The 26,507-nt window shown below is 43.5% G+C and overlaps 2 protein-coding genes and 1 long non-coding RNA gene across 3 annotated transcripts in view; all 3 read left to right on the top strand.

The window, feature by feature from the left end:
* LOC118409788 overlaps window positions 1-26,507 on the top strand; it is a 65,017-nt gene that overhangs the window by 25,091 nt on the left and 13,419 nt on the right. The window lies entirely within an intron of this gene.
* Window positions 1,513-3,471, top strand: LOC118409789 (ZP domain-containing protein-like). The gene is made up of 4 exons (XM_035811102.1): window positions 1,513-1,645; window positions 2,292-2,496; window positions 2,914-3,051; window positions 3,346-3,471. Exons 2-4 carry the CDS (start codon window positions 2,310-2,312, stop codon window positions 3,414-3,416), a joined length of 396 nt encoding a protein of 131 aa, XP_035666995.1. The 5' UTR covers window positions 1,513-1,645; window positions 2,292-2,309; the 3' UTR covers window positions 3,417-3,471.
* On the top strand, window positions 5,875-26,173 carry LOC118409790. Its single transcript, XR_004830482.1, has 4 exons — window positions 5,875-6,273; window positions 18,162-18,545; window positions 23,533-23,621; window positions 26,096-26,173. It is a non-coding gene; the product is annotated as an uncharacterized LOC118409790 (long non-coding RNA).

The following is a 26,507-nucleotide window of genomic DNA, read 5'->3' on the forward strand; positions in this document are numbered from 1 at the left end:
GGGCTGTGTTTTCAAACTGCAATTTTTTAATTAAATATTGCAGTTTGAAACCACCATCCGTTGACTTCATATTCCTAAATACCCCGGCCCTTTTAAGCAATGGATATAAGTTACCCCGCAGATAACGACATATGAACTTGCGTGGCTAAGCTTCTTTGTTTTCTCATTGTTTCCATAGTCGTCAGAAGATGACAAGTTCATCTTCACTAACGAGGCCATCGGCAGTCAGGTAACGTCTGACAATGGCGCTGTGAGAGGAACGCCCTTCAGCAAGAGGTTCCAGTGTGAGTTCCTCCGTCAGTACGTGGTCTCACAGGGAAGGGATATCCTCTACAACATCCCGTCTCCTCGGTAAGTTCCTCCGTCAGTACGTGGTCTCTACAACATTCCGTCTCCTCGGTAAGTTCCTCCGTCAGTACGTGGTCTCACAGGGGAGGGATATCCTCTACAACATTCCGTCTCCTCGGTAAGTTCCACCGAGAGTACGTGGTCTCTACAACATTCCGTCTCCTCGGTAAGTTCCTCCGTCAGTACGTGGTCTCACAGGAAGGGATATCCTCTACAACATTCCGTCTCCTCGGTAAGTTCCACCGAGAGTACGTGGTCTCTACAACATTCCGTCTCCTCGGTAAGTTCCACCGTCAGTACGTGGTCTCACAGGGAAGGTATATCCTCTACAACATTCCGTCTCCTCGGTAAGTTCCTCCGTCAGTACGTGGTCTCACAGGGAAGGGATATCCTCTACAACATTCCATCTCCTCGGTAAGTTCCTCCGTCAGTACGTGGTCTCTACAACATTCCGTCTCCTCGGTAAGTTCCTCCGTCAGTACGTGGTCTCACAGGGAAGGGATATCCTCGACAACATTCCGCCTCCTCGGTAAGCGTTGTCATACATGCACAACTGTGTCTCAACTAGGGTTCATCTATTACATTGAAGTATGAAGAAAAGAAGTAGATAATTTATTTACGTTCAGCTCCGTGAAGAAATTCATGATCAAATCAGTGTAAAGCTCTCTACGAGATGAAAGTCATTGATTAGAATCCAGTTTCTGGGCTTTTGTTTGGTTTACTCTGAATGTGTAGTAAGCATAGACTGAATAATCTCTCACACACGATCATCAGTCTGTATCGTTGTATCATTGCCAACTTTGTTGTCTTCTTTGCAGTGTGCAAGTCGTGGACGCGGAAAACAGTTTCACCTTCGAGATGCACATGTTCACGTCTTCTGACTTCACTGCGACATACAATTCACCTGACTACCCTGTGCAGGTGACATACTTCTTTCGTTCTTGCTTAGTCTATCAAAATGCATCTCTTTTTGTTTTTCCAATAGGTCACACAAAAGGTTTCCGAAACTACCGTTGTGTTCAGGGTAGGCATCTTGTTTACAAACTAGCTAGAAAGTAATACATTGTGTTTCAGCTAAGCTCGTCGTGCATATAAATTTTACAGTTATTTGTCCCTCTCCGAAGACAGTAGTCTATTCTTTATGTCTACATATCTAGGTGACTTCATCTGACAATCTACACTTCGGCTTGAGCGTGAACTCACCTCTGAACAACCTGGAGCTGTTCGCTCTCCACTGCCTCGCCACGCCCAGTACCGACCCTGGTGACTCTCCAAGCGTCAGCATCATTCAAGACGGGTACGCCACTATTCACATGGTTTTCTTACATCATAAAAGTAGCAATGTGTTGAAAGTTGGTGACAGTCTCAAAGTGTCAAACTCACATGTTCAAGGACTGAAAATCATACTTGAATAAAAATGGTTCATGACCATTTGTGAAATTTCATGATCACTTCTCTCCTGTAGGTGCGACATCGACACCACCCTTCAGCTTGACACAACACTGTCTAACGACATGGCCTTATACTACTCCATCCAATCTTTCACCTTCCCCAACATTGACGATCCCAGTCTGGTAAAATAGACAGACATGTAAACTTTCGTCTGGTGGTGGATAGACCAAATGTTCATGATGTAAAGTTGGTACTAAACATTGTGGCAGTGCCGTAAGGTTTATATCTGCTAAGCCAGGAAAACAGTTTGCATCTAATGGATTACCAATAAACATGTCCTGCGTTTTGCCGTCACAGAAGACGACTTTTCATCTTTGTGCATGCTTCAGCGTCTATTTGTGTCTCTACCTCTTAGGCTTCTGGAATGGTCTTTTTCACTTGAATTTCTTGACTACTGTATGGTATTTGGGTACTACGCGGTATTTGGGGTACCATAAATGTCGTGTTGGTGCGTCAGATTCATGTACATGTTGTTATTACCCCCACCCCAGGTGTACATCCATTGCACCATGGTAGTCTGCTTCAAAGACGACCCGGACTCGCGGTGCAGTCAGGGATGTGTCTCCTCAAGGCGGCGCAGGCGCGCTGTGTCTGACATGAGCGAGGCCCGAGTGCGACGTGCCAGCGAAAGGGACCACATCACTACCGTCAGCCAAGGACCCTTCGCTGTTGAGAGTGGACAAGGACAAGGAGAAGGTATAAGAAACTGTACATTAGCATGGTGTCAAATAATGACTCTCATTGACGTCAACAAACCGGGTGACCTGTGCCACTAGTTTCGAACCACGTGTCTTTTTACGATAGAGAAAATAATAACTCATCTTAAAGCCAGAAAGCTTCCGTAGCTTGAAACCATAATATTTTCTTGTGTTCACCATACTCAAAACTATGAGGACGATTTTATGTGGAGAGCTGTTGCGTGTTATCATTTCCAATGATAAGCAAATGTGTTCATAATTTCGCTGACATTCACATGTTTGATTCAGCATATACAGATATTGTACACTACTGTAAACACTGACTGCACAGTAGATCCCTAGTGTACAATATCTGCACACGACTGTAGTAGACATTATGAACATTATGTGTCTGACTGTCTGTGCTGTCCCACAGCCTCCACCATCCCCACCGTCGGCATCGCTGTCGGGACAGCTGCGGGGATAGCTGGCGTCCTCCTGCTGGTTGTTGCTGTCTTCCTGGTGAGGAAGAGACGTGGTCGTGACGTCAAGGAGCAGGCTGAGGATCGTGTCGGTGAGTAAGACATCCAAGAACTGTACAGAATCTGTTGGTAGATGCTATTTCAAGAATACTGCTCTTTCAGCAAATGAACAGAAAAATTAGAGATAACGTGCCTTGATTTTATTTCCTATAGGTGACGTCTGCATGTGGTAACTTAGTAATAGATCATATCCATTGATCAAACACAAACTACTGTACATATGTATACTGTAATAACAGTAATGGCGTAACATATATTATGGGTATTTGGTACTTCGCCCTACAGTTTTGTTCCTTCCTCTAATTTGATGTGGTCTTTTATTTCAGGTTTTGACAACTATTCGCTTGAGATCTGGGGAAAGGACAAGGCTGGGAATGCGACCGCTAAACCTGAGTAGTCGTGTCTTGTGTGAGACTCGAGATATCAGTATGGCAGCCCACAAAATCCCTCTCATTCGGTCACTACCTCTCTCTTTTTCTCTCTCTCTTTCTCTCTCCCTCTCTCTCCTATATTCATACATATTCAATCTATCGACCATCTCCCTCTTATTCGCTCACTGTATCTCTTGCTCTTCTCTCTCTCTCATATGACATTAATGCATGTGGAAACATGCACACACACACACACACACACACACACACACACACACACACACACACACACACCCACACACACCCACACACACACCCACAGAGAGAGAGAGAGAGAAACGCACACACTTATGGTTTCTTTCACTCTTTTCCTTACTATCTAATCTTGTCTCTATCTTTTCAATCAACAGAAGTCTTTTCATTCTTTATCTCTTGAGCGTTGTGATATTCACAGACGCATATTAGTAATTAGATATAAAAAACGACAACAGTTAGAAGCCTATAGGGACATTTAATGGGGAAATCAATCATTGAAACATAACAGACCTGGTTCGGATTATGACTAAATTTGCGAAACTTTCACAATACAGCATAGCAAAGTGATGTCACACAATGGGCAAACTTAAGATTTTTTAAAAGATCAAATAAGTAGAAGACCATCTGTTAATCTTTGCCTGTAAATGTTATAAAACTGGGCGCTACAAACCAACTATGATCAACCATGTTAACACAAACACTATAGAGAAAAGTGCAGATGGGCGTCGTTTAGAAGGTAGAAAACTGTTGTCGGCTGAAAAAAAAATGCTGGTGATAATAAATTTACAAAAAGGTCCATTACTGCCTCCACAGTGCGACAGACACGGCGGTCAACATGTTAAACCTGTTAGCGACAAAACCTCAGGGTTCTGTGGAGAATGATTTTGAAAGGCTCATCAGGCATTTGAGTTTGACATGGTAGCCGTCATATTTGCAATTTACAACCGTCAGATTCAGAAGAAATGAAGGAGATCAAAATAGAGAAGACACGGTTGGAAATGACCAAAGGGCATTGAGACTGGTTGTGAAACATTGTGGAATAGTGGGGTATTAAGTTTTCTTAACATGTATGCAGGATGTTGGCCAGTCCTTATGTAGTTATGTATTGACATTTAACTTTGTCATCTTCTGACTTAAAGATCGACATTTAATAGAATACTGTTCTAAGACTTTAAATGTAGGTTTCTGTATTATCAATATACTACTTTTTATCCTTCAATGGCATTTTGATTAGATTTTGCTACTGTACCGAGGTTATAATTTTGAGGAGCGTTGTTAGTTGACAAGCATTGCATGTTAAAGTATGACTATGTTTTAGTGAGGTGTAGACTCGGCTTTACTGTACAATTAGAATCACATATTTTACTAGTCAAAAGCAACGTGGATGATATTGTATTTCTACGGCAAATACAATCTAGAAGCTAGTCTACACATTTACAGATTAGTAGAGCTTAACCATCATGTACTGAACAGTAGAACGATAGTCTAACTTGTAAAAACTAGAAGGGATCGCTTATCGGTGAAATATTGAATAGGTATTTTATAGAAGTAAATTGAGTATTGAATAGATCTGCAGTTTTGGTACCACAAACATGTGTTTGTCATTTTTGTGTCCTTGATAAAATTACTAGTGAATAGCTTAGTTAGAAGAAAAATTAAGAGAACACAGGACATGAGCTGACATTTCACTGATGTGTGGAAAATGCTACTGTTAATTTGTATTCCATATGATGTCTAAGGGGTCTCCCACACTTATGGTCTATTAAAGACGGTTGGGATATCTATTATATTCATGGGGAGGGGGGCAAAACCCACATAAATCATATGCCTCTTCGCCACTAGTTTACAAGCTTTAAAGCCGCCAGAAATCATCTTAGTCATGAGACTGTCAAAATTACGATTTGAGCGTCAGAATAATTCTTGTATCAAAGAAGACAATATAAGATTTTGGGCCCTTACCCATGCTGCTTAGCGACCATTCCAGTCCCACATAGCAGCACTGTGTACGTATGGCAACAGACACAGACATACATGCACGCACAGACAGACAGGTAGGCAGACACACAGACACATACACGCAGATATACACAGATGCACAGACACACAAACAATGCAGACGCACTCTTTACTCTCTTCGGATAAAGAAATAAGTTCCCCGCCCCCTCCCCAACACCGGCCCACCAGAGGTGACGAGTGACCTTTGTACAAAAACTCGACACACTGGTTTTCCGCCAGGTGTATTATTCAGTGGTGCCATCTAGCGGGTGTTTGAATTAGCTCAGAATCAGGTCTTTACAGATTCAGGTTTAGAATTGCACAATTGAACAAAATACAAATGAAAATATGTATTTTCCAGATGTAGAGTAGTCTTGAATATCAACAAAAGGAAAGCAAGCCAGTTTCAGACAAATCTCCGATGTCGTAACATGTACATTGGGAGTACACGTATATATTGGTTTTGGATTCCTAACAGTCGAATTCTTCAAGGTCGAAACGATATCTCGGCGACATACATGTATATCGTATGGGCTACATGTATTACAGAAAGGACCGCTAGATGTCACTAATGTGTAGTGGTACAATGTATGCTACACCTGGTGTCAAACCAGTTTCGCAAGATTTTACTCAAAGCCGTTCGTCGCCATGTTCGGTAAAGAATATCAATGTTTTTGCCATCCTGTGTAGTGTGTACTATGGATAGCTTATCACATTCGACCATAAGAGATTTACAATGTACATGTGTTCTATGCAACAATCTATGTGTGGATTATGGGTGACGTCACGTCCTTTGGAATAGGCCTGGAGACTTGAACAGCGTTTCGGGCTTCAAGAGAACCGAGAACAATGGTAAGTGAGCTTGATAGTTCTATAAAATACATTCTACAAATGTATGTGTTGGAAATTAAAACAGCGATCGACTAACACACATGTCATATTTGCGGTTTTAAGTCTGAACTTTTGTCAGAAGAGCTATCTGTGGTTGAGTGAAATCGTCAACATGGAGGGGGGCATATTGTAGCTGTTTCCCTAGGTTTCTGAACGGGACACCTTACGTCATACTTACACATGGTACATTCTACAGTTTCTAACTGGCCGGAGAGGCTGGTCTATTGCTACACACGGCCATTTGGAAAGCGTCACTTTGACCAGATGTGTGTGGGCGGCTTGTTCGTATTCGGGGCGCGTTTTTTTTTCAAACGTTTTCATCCAGTTTAACACCTATATGTGTGAAGTAAAACTTAAATATGGTCTGTGTTTGCCATGTTTTTGTGATGTTAAAGGATAAGCAAAATCAATTGATCTGGTTAGAAGGCTAATTCATGTTCATCAACAGTTGAGTTGACCGATCTAGTTCAAAGACTAACCATTCACCATCTACTACTATCTCGTCACACGTACTTGAACAAGCGATTAAATTTCCTTCGAAAATTTTAAACTCTATGTATGAAATGTGCCATTTTAATATTTGGCCGCTTTGCCAACAAATTTGTGTGTGAAGCAGCAAGTTTCCAGGTGGTTGAACATACTGTGAAAACGATAGTCGACAGGCTTGCTAACCTTTTCATGCATGAATAGATCATAGCAAAATTTGACTTTCCGCCAAAGATTAGATCGTCGCGTTGTCTAACTGCAACTTGTGCGGAGTGCAACATGTGTGTTTTGAAAAACACACGAAAACACTGAGACTGATGAGCTGGATCGATCCTACATCTGCTTGTAAAGGAGTTTCATGTTCTACAAATGCACTCTACATGTTAGGGTGGTTCTGGACCATTCTATCCTATATAGCTAATATGGTTTCTAGTCTGAAGTGGATTTGTTCAGGCTGTCTTCGGTGCATCTGAAGCTTTCTGCCTCCGGGCTAATTAAATTTATATATTTATATACATATATATATATATATATATATATATATATATATATACATATATATGTATGTATATATATATGCAGCACAGAGTCTGTCAATTCTGTGATCCACCGCAGGAAGAAGATGAACAACACTTTATATTACACTGTAAATTGTACCATAAGGAAGAACTGTGCTTTATAACTACATGCATATCATAAAAGAGTTTCCGTACTTTGAACACCTTGATACTACGGATAAATTTCTATTTTTGATGCGCCTAGATAAACCCTGTGTATCAAACATTGTCTGCTACTATATATACACATGTACAAAGAAGCGAGAAGATGTTGACCATCCTGTTAGCTTAGCACCTTCAAATGGTTAAATTGCATCCTGTTGTTTCTGCATATGTCTGTTTATGTCTGTTATCAGTGCGCTGTACCTAGCCCGTCGAGGCATGAATGTGCAACAAAGGTTTTTCATTCAATCTTTATGGATATGGATATCGGCGTCAGTGGTCTCAGGGGAGTTGATATTAGAGCAGATTGATATTGTTTGTCTTCAGGCTGAGATTTAGAGTGGCCGTTGTGGAAAGATAACCCTATATTGGAGCGTGTAGGTCGCGTGACAACCATGTCGACTCTTCCTTGGCCGGCTATGCTTACCTTGTGGCATACTCTAATTGATGATTGACAGGCTTTGAAAGTTATCCTTGAGTTCGGGTCATCTTAGTGGCCACTGGATTAAGCACAATGCCTAAGTTCGCTACTCTCAAAATAGAAAGCCCGACGAAAACGCATAAAAAAGTAAGAAAAAAGCTAGCCGGAGAAGCTCTGCTTGAAAAGGAGGTTGCTCGTACAGCCATGTGCCAAGATTTTGTCAGCTTCGCATTGCTAGCTATAGCGCACTATGATTGCATACACATGTTGAATACTTTGGCATGCGTTTAAAGAGTGTTACAGATTCACATGAAGTACATTTACTCTGGTGATCGCGAAATTCTGTGGATATAGCTATCACAACACAGGACGCGTATGACTCTTTTAGCCCCCTTCACACGAGAGCACGAATGAGTCGGAATGCCGTCAGAATGAATTTTTTCTCTATTCCTGTCAATTCATCGCAATTCGTAGTGTATTCTAGACATTCTTACTGCATTCCATATATTCGTCCCCATACTTTTGCTGGCTCGAAAGTTTTTGGCATGTCAAAATCTTTCGAACTGCATTCGAAGTGTATTCGAAGTGTATTCTAACTATTTTAACTGCAGTATGACCGCATTCTGCGGCATTCCAACATTATTCGAAACGTTATCTCATTCGATGGGGAACCGAAATGGCAAGCACTTCGAATCCTGCCCGAACGTGGCCCAAAGAATATCTGGAATGCAGTGAGAATTTCTAGAATAGAATACACTACGAATTCCCAGGAATAGAAAAGACTTTTCATTCTGACGGCATTTTGGCTCATTCCTTCTCGTGTGAAGGGGATTTAAGGTCCATTTGGAAGACCCACTCGGAATGGCCCCGAATGTGGCACGAATATTGCAAATAGTTCATTCCGACTGGTTCTGCTTGATTCCTGCTAATTCAGTTTCAGTGTGAAGGCCGTATTTGATATATGAGGTGATCATATCCGATAGAATATTCAGTTGAAAAGTCTTCATTGTGTCACTCACATAGCAAACTAATAGCTTAACGTCAACTAAAATAAATGGTATGTGAGAAGAAATGACTTTGTAAGATCATAGTTTCTGATTATAGTATTCAAATCAAATAAACTATCGGTTTGGTTATAAGTTTTGATCCTGAAGAAGGCGACAGTGGTCGTTGAAAATTTGATCCGTGTATACTTTTATGTTGGAAGAAAGCCTTACAAATGTACTACTATGATTACTACCAACTTCAATGAAAACGATCAGTTGTGATTAAGTTATTTCTGAAACCAGCCTGTTATGTAGGGGTAGCTCTGTCTAATTCGTCTACTGCCATTGTGGAATCTGAAATACAGTTCCCATCCCTGCAATAGTAATGTAAGAGGCCTATAGGTGATGGATTGTAATTGAGGTGTCTAGTGGTAAGTGGTCTAACAAACAGTGTAGACTGCACTATAGAACTGTACATGTAACTACCAGCCAGCGTCCTACACTATCAGACAGGAATGGTGAGCCAGTGTTGTCATTACTTTTAGTTATATTCTTGGTTGTTAATGTTATGATTAGGTTCATGGGAAACGTATTTGCTTTAATTCCATATCTGTTGTCGATATCTTAAAGGTGTCTTGAAGAGTGCTTGTGCCTTCACATACTTGGTAAGCTGTCATACTTAGCCAGACCTCAATAGATGTGAACACCACTACGGACTGTCAATAGCAGGTGAGGTCTGGTAATTTGTCTCAGGCAAAAATAACTACGTGTTTAAAGGCTTGCCCTTTAAGACCTTTGATCTCCATAACAATAGAGCACAAAAGATCACATTATCCCAACCCAAATCACCAAGATGGTTCTTTAGATATATGGGATGATCATCTCGGATAGAAGACTCAGTTTGGAAAGACTTTCGTGTGTCGTTTACATACGGAGAGTGATCAATGAGTTCGACCACAATTCAGTGGAATGTGAATAGAAATGATTTTGTAAAGTTAACGGTTGCAAAATTGCAGCTTTTAACCCTTTACCTCTGTATTGTACTAGTTTTATAGAATGATGTATCACTCGAGTTCGTTGTCTACAATCAAGTAATGTGCAGATACCTTTCTCTAAAATCACTAATGTTGAGAGGAACCGTGTCTTTTTTGCCAGGGCAATAACGGGAAACTTAGGAATGACGAAAGACATCAAAGTTTTTACCAAATCTTATTCACATGCTTGGTTGGTTCTCATAGTGATCTCTCAACCTATCTCACAACAAGAGTTCGTAGACCTCAGACCTGCATTAAATATATTGGGTGCCTGTAGACTTATTGTGTATTTTTTTTCCTTTTTTTTCTGTGGTGGTTAGAAAAGTGAGCTTTTTACGGTGTAAATCGTGCACCATGCAAAAGTCTGAAATTCCATTTTCTGAATTTGTACGTTTGGACATGGGTGGACATTACTTATTTTGGATTTCTTAAGTAAATAACCAACCACAGTACCTTGAAGTTGTTGAGACGACTTTTTGCCACCTTTTTTTTGGTCTCAGATGGCCCATGTACAAATGTAGTTATTCTGCCACATGATATATTCAGTACTGATATCTTCCTATTTCAACATAATGACCTAATGCAGCTGCTAAATCTCCCTGGTGTGTGTTCTTGCAATGACATTGACTAAAGATTTATTTGTGGAGTGTTATATCACTTGACATTGGAAGGTTATTTGCATAATTTGACCAATGGTACTTTTACAGTAGTTCCATAGACACTATGAATAGTGGTAGCCCCCATGCAACAGCAACAGTTAGTCCCCAGGGTGAAATGATATTTGTATTCAATCCGTCCAACCCAAACCTAAATCTCTTGTAGTAATTTAACAGCAGAATTTACTTTTCAAAATGTCTTTGTCAATCCCATTTATAGATGGCAATGGAATTTTTGAAAAGTTCAGAAAGCTGTTGTAGCCAGAGCGAACACCCAGCAAACATCCCCCCAAACAATGAGCAGTTGCTTAGAATTCGAAGGGAAAAACAATTTCATCATATATTTGCAGTGACAAATTGTAACAATTAAACAAACAATACCTAATTTAAAACAGAACAAAGCCTCCACTACTTAACCCTGCCTTTACTACAGATTAAACAGGCCCCAAAACCAAGTGAATATGAACTACAAAACTACAAATTACCTGCATACAGCATTGAAATGGCATCACCAAAGAAACACAGGAAAAATCATACACATGCCTTTCTCCTACACTCATGCTCTATGCATTTCTCCTCCACTTTAGAAAGTTTATCTTCTTCTGTTTAACCATAATTGCCAAACAGGGTAAAGGAACTTGTACCAGAACTTAAAATTCTGAGTACTATACAGCTATGGAAACACCACGTGCACAAAGACTAACTCGGAAACAAACTCAAATCATACCTAACCAATACAGCAACAGATATATCATCTGGCAAGAGACACCTTGCCACTAAAACAGGGGATACAAAGTAACCTGATACATTGAAGGTGGCACAGGCCACGGCAAAAACAGGTGATGGTTTCACATGTAAACTAAGACCTATCAACCAACCCAAACCCAACCATCACCTATATTCACAACCAAGCAGATATTGGTGGAGATGCGCAAACCGCACAAAACATGGTCAACCTACAGTATCAAGTTCAAGCACTAGGAGGCCCAAAATCAAACCTGACCATCAGGACAACAGCACCAGCCCATGTATCAAATAGCAGCACAATTGCACGTTGCGTTCTGGAGATACAGCGCAAGTGCCGTGCACGCACAAAAGGTAACCTGCAGTGTCAAGTTCAAACACTAAGAGAGACAAAATCAAAATTTAGAATTAAGCAACCACCACCAACACATGTGCCAAATACCATCACGCTCGCACCGTTCGTTCTGGAGATAGAGCTCCGGAAACGCCACACACAAAAAGCTACCTGCGGTGTCAAGTTCAAACACAAGGAGGCTCAAAGTCAAACACAAACGACAGGCAACAATCACCCACCCATGCACCAAAAATCATCGCAATCGCGCGTATCGTTCAGGACATACAGCGCCACAAACGCCCCCAAAATACGAAAAATGCAACCTGCAATGTTAAGTTCAAACACTAGGAGGCCCAAAAAAATCATCGCGCTCGCACAATCTGTTCTCAAGATACATTGCCGGAAACGCCCCTTCCACACATTCTCACGCTACTGAAAGCTAAACCTGCATTACATGCAGGTACCAATAGTGGTAATATCACACTCCCTCCTCCTAGCCACATCCCGAGGCTCTGACGCTAACCTATTGACCCTCTGATGCAGCTCTGTCCCGTCCACCTGGCGTCTGAACGTATAGATACGTGACCAGTCGTATCTTGTTTATGTGGCCCTGTGGCTGATATCGGACATGTCTGGTTGCCGTCACCGACATTATTTGTGGTTTGGGGGAAAATGGTCCGTCAATTATAATTAGAATAAACTCTTCGGTCACATTTAGTTCCTATGGTCCCGTGAAAGTCACTTTAAATGAAACCGCTGTTAAGAAGACCTTCTGTTGTTCGTTTCAAAAGTTTTTGTTCTTCATTACACTACGTGAAGAATACACCTTATTGGCTGATATTGAAAGTGGTGCTTGACTCGTTTATACAATGTGTTGAAGTCTTCCCCAACCAAATGCTCATGCCAAGGCAGAGCACGATGTCCCATGGTGTTTCTATTATCTAAAATGCTAGTTATGAGTAATTATAATAACGTGCCAAACCCAGGTTGATGTGATACACCATACCTGTTTTGGATGGCCAATGCGGTGGTGCTGTCTTAATCGATAGTGAACCCTTCTCCAAATTTTAGTTGATAGCACAGCACTACATGTGTAAAAAATGGGATTCCTTTCAAAGAGACGTTTTCAAAGTTTACCCTTTTGTTAATTTCTTAGCTATTAACAACACTTGATTGTTTCTGAACACGTTATGTTGTTCTCTCATGCACTGAAGCGAGAAACATTTTCACACATGAACAGATCGACAGAAAAACATGCCTGTAAAACATGAATGATCGGCTTGAAGACACATTAAAATTCACTCTTCAAACCGCTATGTTGGTTTACACGATTATTGTCTTCGCCGACTTCGAGAACATTCTCAGGCGTACATTCGGACATTTGCGTCGACGCGCATGTAAGGGCGCGGTAACATATGTCGTGCAATCGTCGTACGACAGCTAACTTTTCAGCTAACATTTTGCCTTTTGGGGGGGGGGGGGGGGGGCAGCCATGCACCTGTCCTACAAAGTTCAGCTGTCTTGGTACACAAAGGGCTGCCTTGTATTAGTATCCTTGTCGGTGGTTGGTTCTGTCAAAGAAAGCTTGAAAATCCTATGGCGCCAAAATCGTACGACGATTGCACGACGTATGCGACAACGTCCTAACTATGGGTCGTGCGATGATGATGCCTTATTAATCAGTACTAAGTTTAAGACTCCTCGAACTTGGAACCCACATGACAGACAAAGCGAAAGCAACAGCTAGAGGAGTACACAAAGGAGGAGATGGGAAAATTCGGAAACTACATTTTTTTCCCGGCTGGCACTCGCTGTCCTGCCCGCACACAGGGGGGACACCTCGACGATTTTTTCCCGGCTGGCGCTTGCTGTCCTTCCCGCACACAGGGGGGACACCTCGACGATTTTTTCCCGGCTGGCGCTTGCTGTCCTGCCCGCACACAGGGGGGACACCTCGACGATTTTTTCCCGGCTGGCGCTTGCTGTCCTGCCCGCACACAGGGGGGACACCTCGACGATTTTTTCCCGCCCGCCGCTTGCTTCCCTGCCGACGAACATGGGGCACACCTTATTGATTTTTGCGGACTGACGCTCGCTATTTTGCCGGCACACAGAGGGCACACCGACTTTATCCGACTGACACTCCCTGCCCTGCCGGCAGATAAAGGACTAGTCTCGGTGATGTTCTTCGGTTGACGCACACTATCTTTCCGCCATACGCTCCTTATCGTACCAACACACAGGGGCGATTTTCCCGGCGTACATACATGTACTCTCATTACGCTATCGACACACAAGAGGGGCACCGATTTTTCACGGCTTCTAGTTCTTTCCAACTTAAGTAGCGTTTCTTCGACACCATTCTCTTCCATATAAACTTTTTTCGGCTAGGTTTTGTGTCCAGTCAACGAGGATTGGACAATGCACAACATTGGAGACGTGTAAGAAGTCCAAGTTCCAAGATTTTATCAGGCATACTTGCATGAGGTCATAAAAATTTCTTGAATTAGTGACTAGCCGAACAATCCCAAGGAGATTAAGCCAAGCAGCTACACTTAAAAATGAAATGTCACAGGTGATTGCCCTTTTTGGATTAGCCTCCTCCATTGACTTCTCTGTGGGCATTTGCGGCTTGTGACAGACTGAGGCGGGACGATAGGCTTGGATACGTCCCTACTTCGTGTCTTGGTCCGCAACTTCACATCTATCTGTACCCGGGATAGCCCAAGAACACATAACCGTGAGTAAAGTATCTATGTCATCGCTCGTTTTGCTTTCTTAAGTTATTATGAGACGCGCCTCTACGGTTTCCCCGCTTCGACGCGCTTCGACGGTTTTCCCGAGCGAACCGCCCGACTGAGGCGGCGAAGGACGGAGCCAATTAGCCCCTAGCAGCGGGAGGTTGTGACAGAGGCACCTTGAATGTCATCTCTACAACCAGCGCTCAACTGTACACGGCACATTATGATATTTATTGTTGACCCATGCTTTTGGAAGACGAAACGCAACGTGGCCTACTGTACTGTCAAACACGACAGAGAAGTAAAACGGCTATTTTCACGGTCGACGCTTGACTGTGGGTACATAGCGATATTTTTCTACGCACGACACGTATTCGAAGTATAAATGCATCAACTGCAAGTACAAATGTACATACGTACACACTAAACTCGCGTTCTGGACAATGTGTTGTTTTCCCTGTCGATATGAAGAGGGCGCAATCTCTTCTGTCAACGTTAACAAAAGATAGTCCATCAGACAACCCGATGTGGTCAAGGTCTGTCGTCCTGCGCTGCCGATGGACATGTTACGACGATTTTCATGGCTAATCCTTAGCTGTGGCCACATCACAGTATTTCCACTGTTAACCCAGACCCAAGCAGAAAGTAACGCCACTGGACTGCGGTTCAGTGGCGTTGCGTTGTCGTTTGCATGTTCTGCGGCACACTTGTGCCTTTTTCGGCAACTCTCCCTTGCGGTACCTGTCACACTGACGTGCGGCGCATTTGCGTTTCAAGCTCGGATGAACAGGATATGGAAATCACAGCTTTTGTAACTGAATTAAAAACGAATCTAAAATGACTGAAATGTCAAAAGAGGCTTGCAATGACGAAAGGATGTTCACTTGGCACAACATAGGTCTCATATTATGAAGTATGTACAACCTTAAAAGACTCTTACAATAACAGAAGTGGCTCAAACGAACGATCACGTACCATATACCAGATTTCACTCCATTATGTGTTTTACTTTTTCACAGAATCTAACCAGATGGCATCTCTATATATGAAACATCTATTATTTTCTGTGTTTCCACAGTCAGTCTGTTCTCATGATCTACCTTGGTGGTCCCATTGTGACAAATGTCAAGCTACCTGTCTCGTGTATAATGCACTTCAAGTGCCTTAGGCATCTATTAACGCGAGGTCATGTTCACAACGGCATCACAATAAAGGAGCGTGGGAATCACACCTCTTCTGGCTTCTCAAGACTCATGTGGTGTACGGGCAAGATGGGCTTTACTGAAGTTTGATACTACACCTTCCGGTCTATTTCTAAATGGGGTACGGCAATTCCCAACCAGCCTTCGAAACCCCTGCCTTTTTTATCATCTCCATGAAAACTGGGGATATAGTCTTAGGTGTGTCTGTCTGTGTGTCTGTATGTGTTTGTGTTTCCGGATATTATATTTCAGGTCAGTATAAGTCACGAACCTCTGGATGGATTACGATGATATTTGATATGAGGGTAGAGTTGTGACGGTTATGGAGATGTTATGAAGACGAAGGTCAAGCTCAGGGCCCCCTGGTATGTGACCTTGGTACTGCAGCAGAAATTTCGATTTTTGTATCTTTTGACCAGGATGTGCTATGGTCTTGATTTTTGGTGGCAGATAGCGTCTGACGTAAGGATTACGTGAAGTATGTTTGGGTCCCCCAGCAGGTTGCTCTGGAACTGCAGAGGCAATTTTGCCCAAATCTTCTAAGGATGATTTGGTATGTAGGCAGCTTAGACAGTGATGTACATCATCACGTTTTTGCTCCTCAGTGCCATTACCCTGGCGGTGATCATAACTACGGAATCGACAGATTTGGCGCTATATTCTACAGTTTAGTTGAACATTCAGAATGGTTGACATGGCCTTGGGCTGCTCTGGACATAGCAGTAAAAATCATACAGTTCGGTAAGACGTCAGTGTCTTATGACAGCTCCAGAGGGCTTAATCACATGTAGATTCCAGAAATGCGGCGAGACCTAAAGTCACAACAGGGAACAGTGCAGAAGAGCATAGAGCATTCACCGTACATTGCGAGGGACGGTCGGGGTTCAAGTCAAATGTCACCAAGACATGAAAAATGGCACAGACTGCTTTTTCTACCTGGCACTAATCCTTATGATGAGACGTAAAACACATTCTGCTACCAGTGGGCTATCCTACCTGTGGTAACCTACTAGTGGGCTAACCTACTACTAGTAGAAAGAAAAGGATTGTGTCTATAAGTGAACAAATATGATAGCTCCCACTATCACACCATTTCACCAGTAAGAGGAAAAGATTGTGTCTATTAGTTATAAGATGTGATAGCTCTATACACAGACATATGCATACATAAAAAAAATACACAAATACATAACATACATGCAAATAAGTGTTACTTTATCAACTGAATTGGGAGCGGAGATTGCATATTGGCGGTTTCATGTGACAATGTTTATAACCTCATGATGCTCGAGGTTTATCACAACAATAATAGAACAATGTAGAGCATCTTAGGTTGCCCGGTACCCAACTTTATTGCAGCTGCCTAGTTTCAATATTCTCCAAGCAGAGGTTGCGTCGCGGAGATATAGTAGTGGTCGGGATTTTTACCGGCTCGCTCCCCTATCCTTTGAGACAACCGTATGCAGCCGTAAACGTAATTCACTCGCGTTTTTCCCGCTTTAGAGTATTTACCACATGCTCAGGTTAGGGTATTCATCTGTTGATTTGACAATAAACATATGTATACATGTCATATATATTTGTAATTGCTGTAAAAAATATTTTTATCAGTTGTAGAATGTTAGCATTACGTTATGATACTTTCAATCTGGCGGTCATTGTTGACAGTGAATAGAGATCACAGCGGGTGTTGGTGCGACCCGCTGAACAGTGTTTCCGATGTGGCGGATGCGCGTTCATCCGTGGCAGTAAAACTATTTGCCTAACGATGTTTTATGCTACCCTGGTCGCCAGAGAACAGCGCTCGCGGCTACCTTTCTTTCCCGAGCCCAGTAGCAACATGCCCCGTAAATCGAATTAGCCGGCTCGGGGAGTGGCCGGCTAAGTTGTACTCTGATATCCAGGGTAGTTTTATGTTTCACAGGGCAGGGTACTAACACCGATTTTGAAGAGACTAAGCTCCGCTGCCCTGGTGCGTTTTGCGACAGAGGTGAGGAGAGCGAGCCGGTAAAAAATCCCAACCACTACTATATCTCCGCGACCCAACCTCTAATTGTAGAATATAGTTTCTAGTCATCTCCGCTATATTTGCTGTTGTCCCCATAGAGATGTGGAGACTACATTTGAGACGCGTAAGAAGTGCAAGTTTTACAGACTTATTAGACATGCTTGGTTGATGGCACCAATGTTTCTTCAAGGACATATTGGATAAACAGAACGATTAAAAAGCGATAAAAGTAATTATGTACGACTTTGCACGCACGCAACGACCTTTAATTTGTTTTTGTTACCTCCGACCTCGCTCAACTCCCACGTTCAACCCCAATGCTCACGTACGCCACATTCCTGCATACTAGATTGGTAGTCTCCATCAGCCTCCTCTAGAGGCAAGACAGTGGGGAAATCAACAAAGAAAGCGAATGATTTCCATGAAGAAAGTGGGCCGGCGAGAAATGTTCTAGTGGTCGGTGAGACCTTGTACGGTCCGCTGACTCCTCTTGTTAAGTATTCCGCTTTTTTGGTTAGGTTCTTCTTCTTGCGACCATCTCAAGAGTCTGATCGAGACTACCAAACTCCGACGACGCACCTGCTCGTGAAAACCATGATGTCATCCAGACCTGTCATTTTAAGATGGGATGATGTATCGTTTGTCGGGGGCGTACACCGGGATTGAGGCTAGAAAAAGCGGCAAATCTGCGGTTTGCGGCAGACCACGACGGGGAGATCAGCCTGGAGACGTCCCTACCTGACATCTTCACCAACCGTCGCCAGCCAGTGTGCACGACGTGGGTCGGAAGGATCGGATAACCTCGACGGCACCAGACCCGACGCTTGTCCGAGCACCCATCGCACCCTTCACCTGCACATCCGTACGGGATACCGATCAAGACAGCCCAACACCCCACAACCGTGAGTAAAGTAAACTGTGACAATATATATTTGCTTACTGCATATACGACAGTTTTTCTTGGTCGTCTTCAGTATGTTGTTTTAATTGAAGATCAAGTTTTGGTTCTTTCGCACACAAGTAGCATTTCTTCGATACCATTCTCTTTCATATTAAACTTTTTGTCGGCTAGGTTTTGCGTCCAGACAACGTATAAAATGGAAAATGTATTTTAGCGCAGATTTATGTACGTCCAATACCCGCCCATTTACAAGCGCAAGTTGAGGTCTGTGCTGGGTAGCCGAACATGGCACAATAAATGATAGAGACGCTTGCTTTTCCTCGTGTATGCAAGGTGTCAAACTAGTCCTGCCAAATAAGCTATCTCAAGGGAAGACGATCGCGATGTTATTCCTAACAAATCTTAGAAGACCATACACGTCGAAGGGGGCATTTCGCGGTCCGTTGTGCTGTCGACACACGATGATTTATTTCGGCTGGCGCTCGCTGTCCTGCCGACCCACAAGGGGGACACATTCCGACGATTTTCCCGGCTGGCGCTCGCTGTCCTGCCGATACACAAGGGGCAAACCTCGACGATTTTTCACGGCTGGCGCTCGCTGTCCTGCCGACACACAGGGGGCAAACCTCGACGATTTTTCACGGCTGGCGCTCGCTGTCCTGCCGACACACAGGGGGCAAACCTCGACGATTTTTCACGGCTGGCGCTCGCTGTCCTGTCGACACACAGGAGGCGCACTTCGACGATTTTTCCCCGGCTGACACTTGCTCCCCTGCGGACGAACATCGGGCACACATCGACAATTTTCCCCGGCTGACGCTCGCAGTCCTGCCAACACACAAGGGACACACCTAAACGATTTTTACCCGGCTGACGCTCGCAGTCCTGCCGACATACAGAGGCGCACTTCGACGGCTTTTCCCCGGCTGGAGTTCGCTATCCTGCCCGCACACAGTAGGTACACCTCGACGATTTTTCCCCGGCTGTCGCTTGCTTTCCTGCCGACGAACATGGGGCACACCTCGACGATTTTCCCCGGCTGACGCTCGCAGTCCTGTCTACATACAAGGTCACACCTCGACAATTTTTCCAGGCTGGCGCTCGCTGTCTGCCGACAAACATGGGGCATAGCTCGTCGATTTTCCCCGGCTGACGCTCGCATTCTGGCCAGCACACGAGGGGCACACCTCGACGATTTTGTCCCGGGTGACGCTCGCTGTCCTGCCAACGAACAAATGCACATCTCGACGATTTTCTCGGCTGTTGCTTGCTCCCCTGACGACGAACGCGGGGCAAACCTCGTCGATTTTTGCCGGCTGACGCTCGCTGTCCTATCGACAAACAAGGGGCACACCTCGACAATTTTCTCCGGCTGACACTCCCTACCCTGCCGGCACATAGGGGACTAGTCTCGGTGATTTTCTTCGGTTGACGCTCGCTCTCTTTCCGACACACATGTACAGGGGAGACAACTCGGCGATTTTTTCCAGCGTACATACTCTCATTACGCTACCGACACAGGGGGGGGGGGGGGCACGGCGACGATTTTTCTCGGCTTCTAGTTCTTTCGCACTCAAGTAGCGTTTTTTCGACACCATTCGGTTTCATATTAAACTTTTTGTCGGCTAGGTTTTGCGTCCAGTCAACGTATAACGAGGAATATGTATTTTAGCGAAGGTTTATGTACGTACAATATCCGCTAATTTACAATCGCAAGTTGTGGTCTGCGCTGGGTAGTCTACATGGCGCGATTAACTATAGAGACGCCAGTTTTTTGTCGTCTAGGTATGGTCTTAAACGTCGACAATATTTCCCGGTTGTCGCTCGCTGTCCTGCCGACACACGAAGCAAACCTCGACGATTTTTGCCGCCTGATGCTCGCTGTCCTGCCGAAACACACGGGACGACTCTCCGCGATTTTTCTTAGGCTGACGCTCGCTGTCTTGCCGAGACACAAAGAAACACCTCGTAGATTTTTCCCCGGCTTACGCTCCTTACCCTACCAACACAGCGAAATACTGGGTAGGCACCGCGGCGAGTTTTATCCGACTTACACGTATCAACCTACGTAGTCACCGAGACGATCGTTTGGACCGGCTAACTCCCCTTACCCTGCCGGAACACAGGGGATTCACCTCGAAGATTTTCCCCGGCTGACGCTCGTTGTCCTGTCGACACCCAGACAATGTCCCCGGCGGACGCTCAAAAGTTTTCCCCAGACTGCCGCTTGATGGTGAGCATATCATAATCTGTTATGCTGCCGAAACACAGGACGTACAAGGACTACTTTTTCCACTGACCTCGCTCGACTTGCAATGTGAACTCTACAAACAAATAAAATCTGTAATAAAACCTTTGCTATAATATCCACACCGCTACATGTGATATTTTTTCTGTCTGTATAATTCTATTAAAAGAAGAAGTGACGCGTGAAGTGGCCTGTTGTCCTGTCTACAATGTATTTACCATGGCAACTTACATGGCCGGCGCTTGACCGTCCGCATATTATGCTATTTTTCTACGTACTAACGCATACAAGACGTACTCCACTATATTTGCTGTTATCGTTCGATTGTGAACAACACATCACGGTTTTTTTTTCCGCCGATATGAAAAGGTGCCTTGGCGCACGTACCTTGGCGCACATCAACAATTTTCCTCGGCTGACGTTCGCTGTCCCACCGATGCATAAGAGACATACCTCGACAATTTTCCTCGGCTGACGTTCGCTATCCCGCCGATACATAAGAGACACACCTCGACGATTTTCCCCGGCTGACGCTCGTTTTCCTGCCGACACACGAGGCACACCTTGACGATTTCCCCCGGCTGATGCTCGCTGCCCTGCCAACGAACAGAGGCACACCTCGACGATTTTTTCCCAGCTGACGCTCGCGGTCCTGCCGACACACAGGGGTCGACTCTCGATGATTTTCTTCGGTTGACGTTTGCTGTCTCCCCGGTCCCTACCGCATCACAGGGGAAGCACCTCGGTGATTTTCCCGATGTACACTCATTGTCCTACCGACACAACGAATCACATAGAAGGCACCTTTAATAACAATTTTCCCGGCTTACGTTCACTACCTTGCCGACACATAGGGAAGACTTTTGTCCGACTTATGCTCAATGCCCTACCGACACACCAAAACACAGAGGAGACACCACGGCGATTTTTTCCTGGCTGACGCCCATAACGCAGGGAAAAGAACTCGAAGATTTTTATCTGACTTTCGCTCGTCGCCCTACCGAAACACAGGGTGGGCAAATCGATGATTTTTTCCGGCTTACGCTCATGACCTAACCGAAGCGACAGGCGGGGCAGGCACCTCGGCGATATTTTTCCCGGCTTAGACGTTCCCAACTCAAACGCAGAGATAAACTGTAGCTAAATGCAGTGATTCCTGATTCCAGTTATCCCTTAGTACGATATGAAGTGGCCGAAGCAGGTCAAACGTCCTTGTCCCCTCCAGTGTTGTCAGAAAGGACATCAAAGTCGTTATGACGTCCACAGAGGTTACTATATTTCCACTTGAGTCAGTTTGATTCATTTGCTTCTTCTGTAGAATTTTCAGAAACCGATTCAAGCAAATGCAGATCGATTAGCTTGATGTGCTGATAGCGATACCTTAACCCATCGAAGAGTATTCACGCTGTAGGTATGAAACTATTTATGTACACGTGTACCCACAGCAAAAACATACTTTACCTAATGTCAGAAGTGGAGGACGTGAGTTGTTTAGAACATGCCCAGGGTTGAAGTCTTATTAACCCCTAATGTCTGAGGTTATGAGCGGAGGAATGCAAGTTTTTTTTCCAAAGACGTTGAAAAGCAGCTGTGATGATTTTCTGTCTTGTAATTTTAGGTATATCCTAGAGATATGTCATGTCGAGTGATTGCAGTTCACTCATAACGCGCGTGTGTACATGTGCCTACAGTATCTATTCTCGGACCGTACGCGTGTGCCTTGGGGCTGTTGATTTAGAAGTTAACGAAGCAGATCCTTCTGCATTGATGTATAGTATTAACCTTTTGAACCACAGAGCTGAACTGATTATAGCCGTAAGCTCAATCGGGTAACTGCGTCTTACCAAGGTGAAATAATGACAAGACATCACCACGTGGCTTCATCACGCCATGTTGGACCTCCTTTCCACTAGACGGCGATCGCGCTGCGCTCTCACCGCGAACTAAAACTGTTGATTCCGTACTTGGTATATCGACCAACTTTGCCTCCGGCTACAAAATATACACATACAATATTGGTTTAGCAGTATCAAAAAAATTCAAAACTTTCCCTTTTAAACAGTTCCAAAAAATGCTATAAACAAGAAAAATACAATGTATGATATAAATAACTTCGAAATTCGTAAAGCCATAACACAGTTAAGAATCAGTAGCCATAAATTGAATATAGAAACAGAAAGATACCACTATGTAACCCCTGACCAAAGGTTCTGCCCTTTTGTCCAAATCAAATTGAAAATGAATTTCAGTTCGTCATGGAGTGCCTTATGTATGATATGTAATAATGCAATAAGTTATCAACATTAAGCATCATAATCATCATCATCTTCAGTCGGCTGCAGTTTGCAGTTGACCCCGAATTGTGTAGAAAATTTTGCCCACGACAGCATAGAATTTTTGTAACGCGAGCGTTATGTGTATAAAGGGAGGTTTAGCGATCGTACACGTACGACATGTCTAAACCTTCATCCAGGAATTGGTTAGACCTTTCAAATGTCAGCTGGTCACTTGTGATTTTTTTATATATTTGTAAATATCCGGGGTTTCGGTTTCAACATTTCTTTCAGATAAGCTTCTGTGCATGTTTACTGTTTTTATTAGATATGCACAAAAACAATAATTTTCTTCTTCGGCTGTTGAAGCACTGAAGAGTGCTTTTGGTTAAACGAGTAGAACAAATTGTAACAAGTGTGTGTGAGGTAATCATTGCCACTCTTAATTCTTGATACTTTTATTCCAGGTAGCCTTGACACACGATGGACCGGCGAGTGTCGGTATCTGTGGGGCTGCTAGTCCTCGTCGCTATGGGCACTGGCGTGACTGGTCAAGGTTAGTTTTTTTCCACAATAGACATTTCATGCAATTTCCTTTCTAAGGTTATTACCTTCACCAAGAAGGTTATATTTTCGGTTAAGACATGATGTTGTGTCTCTACATATCAGGTCAACAGCATATAACTAGAGTAGCTGTGGATGGACTTTCATGATATTTGGTATTTGAGTAGCGATTACAGAAACGAAGGTCCTGTTCGAAAACGGTTCACCCGGCACTTTCCGTCGGCACTTTCTGGCGGGGCGAGTGTGTGTGTGTTTTGGTACTTTAATATGTAGGGGTTGGGAAAAGGAAGAGCATGTTCGATAATGGGCCTCATAGCGGCGAGTTACGGCACTGCAGCATAGGTTCAAAATTGGAGTTAAGTGCCAGTTTCATGATTTTTGACTAGTGGATACGTCTTTGGGCAGGGAGTAAGTCGTGTTAGTTTGGCCCCCTGGCGGCTTTTTTAAACTGCATGGGCTTTTGACTTTGAAAGGGAATAAGTCAAGAAAGGGTGGACGGATTGTCATGATAGTTGGTGTGTTGATAGTTTGAATGATAAGTTACAAAATCAAGTTACAATTATGTTAGTCCGTAGCTAATTTGCATAATTAATGAAAAAAGGTTTATAAATCTCCTGCATTACATGATAAGACGGAAACCGTTAATACGTTACGGAGTATGTTACCTACGGTCACATGTTGAAGATCTTATTGTTGAGGTCGTAATCACTTAAACTGATAATAAGAGAGATGAAAGTTCGCAAAGTACGACTTTAAAAGAGCTTACAGATTGGGCGGTCTCCAGTAACAATGGTAATCTATTCCATACTATTGTAGCCCTGTAACTAAAATACCTTTTCAAGAAGGTCTTCTTGGTTTGTCTGGTATGAAAGTTGGCTTCTTCTTAATGGCTTGGAAGTGAAGCAAATACTATACTCGTGGTCTCTGTTAGTGTAGCTTACTACCAGTGCATTTACATGTATATGAAGACAATTCTTCTGAATGTTGTTCTTGTATAGATAAATTGTGCAGTGTTACCGGTTTTATCATAGTAGTTTCTTCCCGGATCAAAGGTTTTCTTGTTATAGGTACTTTATTTTCTATTAGTAGTTTATGTCATTTTCTGCTGATTGCTTTAGCACAGTTAATTTTTTCTTAGGGAGGTAGTGGAATCTTCTGTAATTGCAAATGTTGCCTTTGTTCATTTTGGTTCGTGTTAAAATCTTGATTCTGTATCCTGTATTGTCATTTGTAATAGCGTTTCCAATGTCTATCAGTCCACCGTCTCTGCTGTTGGGCTAGCATGCCCCAATGAAATTTCGTCACAGCAGTCGTACGTCTCAGTGCTGTTTCTTCGTGTTTCTCAATTGCAAGGCCGTGTGCATGTTGATGAGGTCAAGGACTTCAGAAAAGGGATGCAATTAATCTGTCAATTGATATGATTGCAAGAAAGGGAATAACAGACCACAGCTGGGGTTGCAATGAGGGTGTGTGTTGTTCAACAGGGTAACATTTGTTACTCTACTCATAACTTGCTGAAGGAAGAGTTGTTCAGGTGGGGCTAGTTTATTTCCTTTAGGCGAGGCTAGTTAATTTCTTATTGCTGGTGGGTCTATTTAGGTGGGGACAGTCCATTTCTTCTTGCAGGATGAAGTGTTCATGTTGGGACAGGCCAATTCTAACTGCCCCACCTCCTTGTCGCACCCATCTAACTACAAGGGCAATATATGTTCACACCTGCCTTTGACATTACCTAGCTACAGTTTCACCTTTTTTAGGTGGCTTCGAGTTGTTTTCGGTATTTGTCGAGTTGTTTTCGGTTGTTTTCGGTATATTTCAAGTTGTTTTCGGTTGTTTTCGGTATTTAGTGAGACCGGTTTCACCTGACATAACTTACACTAAAAAGCGAACCTGTGTGTAGGTGTGTGCACATACCTATCTCTAGTCAATGAATGTTTTCCTTTCAGCAACGTGTACTGCTACATCTGTGACGTTCGACCTATATGTCATAGTCCCCAGTGTCATATTTGAATATTTACTGTATTTAGCGAATTTGTTACCTTGTTTCCTCGTTTCGATATAAGGTCATGATGATTTGCTAAGATGGATTACATCAGCGCGCGCATTAATTTCCTACCGCTTCCGACAAAAGATTTTTAGCCTTGCTGTTAATCGTAGCTGCAAAATACTAATGAGCAAATATATGCCATAGATGACAAACAAAATATTGGAAACGTATACTAATGCTAATATCAATTCCAAGGTCAAATGGCAGATATGAAGAATCTACTGTTCGATATACCATACTCTTCGTGTCAGTTGTTCAACCTTCCTGACCATATGGATTTCATAATGAAGCCAATTTCGTTTTACCAAACGTTTTATTCGCATGCTCGCGTCAGTTTTGGGGTTCCCGGAGGATGTCATCCGTACAATCAAATCAACACGGCCTAACTTATGGTTAACCGTTCTGTGTCCTCACTCCAGGTGTGTGGATGAGACGGGATCCGTCATGGGTTGTGGAATCCTCAGGGTACCCATGGGTCGACAATGGAGTGTCATATGATGCCGGAAAAGTCTTCGATGGAGACTTTGATACATGGTGGAATCCCCAGGGTATGCCCCGTTACTACAACAACTGGAACTTCGTACTTGACTTCGCAGGGCCCACAACTCTGACCCGCATTGCAGTGAGGGTGCATAACGTTCACAACTTCACGTTGCAAATGTCGCAGGTTGGGAGTCCGTATGACTGGCAGGATGTCAAGTCTTTCTACAAAGGAGATTCGAGCTACTCACGCACCGAATTTGACGGTTTCCAGGGAACAGCGCGGTATTGGAGGTTTGTGGTCACTCGGGCTACTGATGGCTGGCAGCCATTAATCCGAGAACTGGAGCT

The sequence above is a fragment of the Branchiostoma floridae genome, chromosome 2, assembly GCF_000003815.2.
Source record: "Branchiostoma floridae strain S238N-H82 chromosome 2, Bfl_VNyyK, whole genome shotgun sequence".
Taxonomy (NCBI): Eukaryota; Metazoa; Chordata; class Leptocardii; order Amphioxiformes; family Branchiostomatidae; genus Branchiostoma; species Branchiostoma floridae.

Excerpts from the sequence above, each read along its gene's own strand:
- LOC118409789 (XM_035811102.1), top strand. The coding sequence starts at position 2,310 with ATGGTAGTCTGCTTCAAAGACGACCCGGACTCGCGGTGCAGTCAGGGA. Across the intron at positions 2,497-2,913 it reads TGGACAAGGACAAGGAGAAG|CCTCCACCATCCCCACCGTC; the intron begins GTATAAGAAACT and ends GCTGTCCCACAG. Across the intron at positions 3,052-3,345 it reads GCAGGCTGAGGATCGTGTCG|GTTTTGACAACTATTCGCTT; the intron begins GTGAGTAAGACA and ends CTTTTATTTCAG.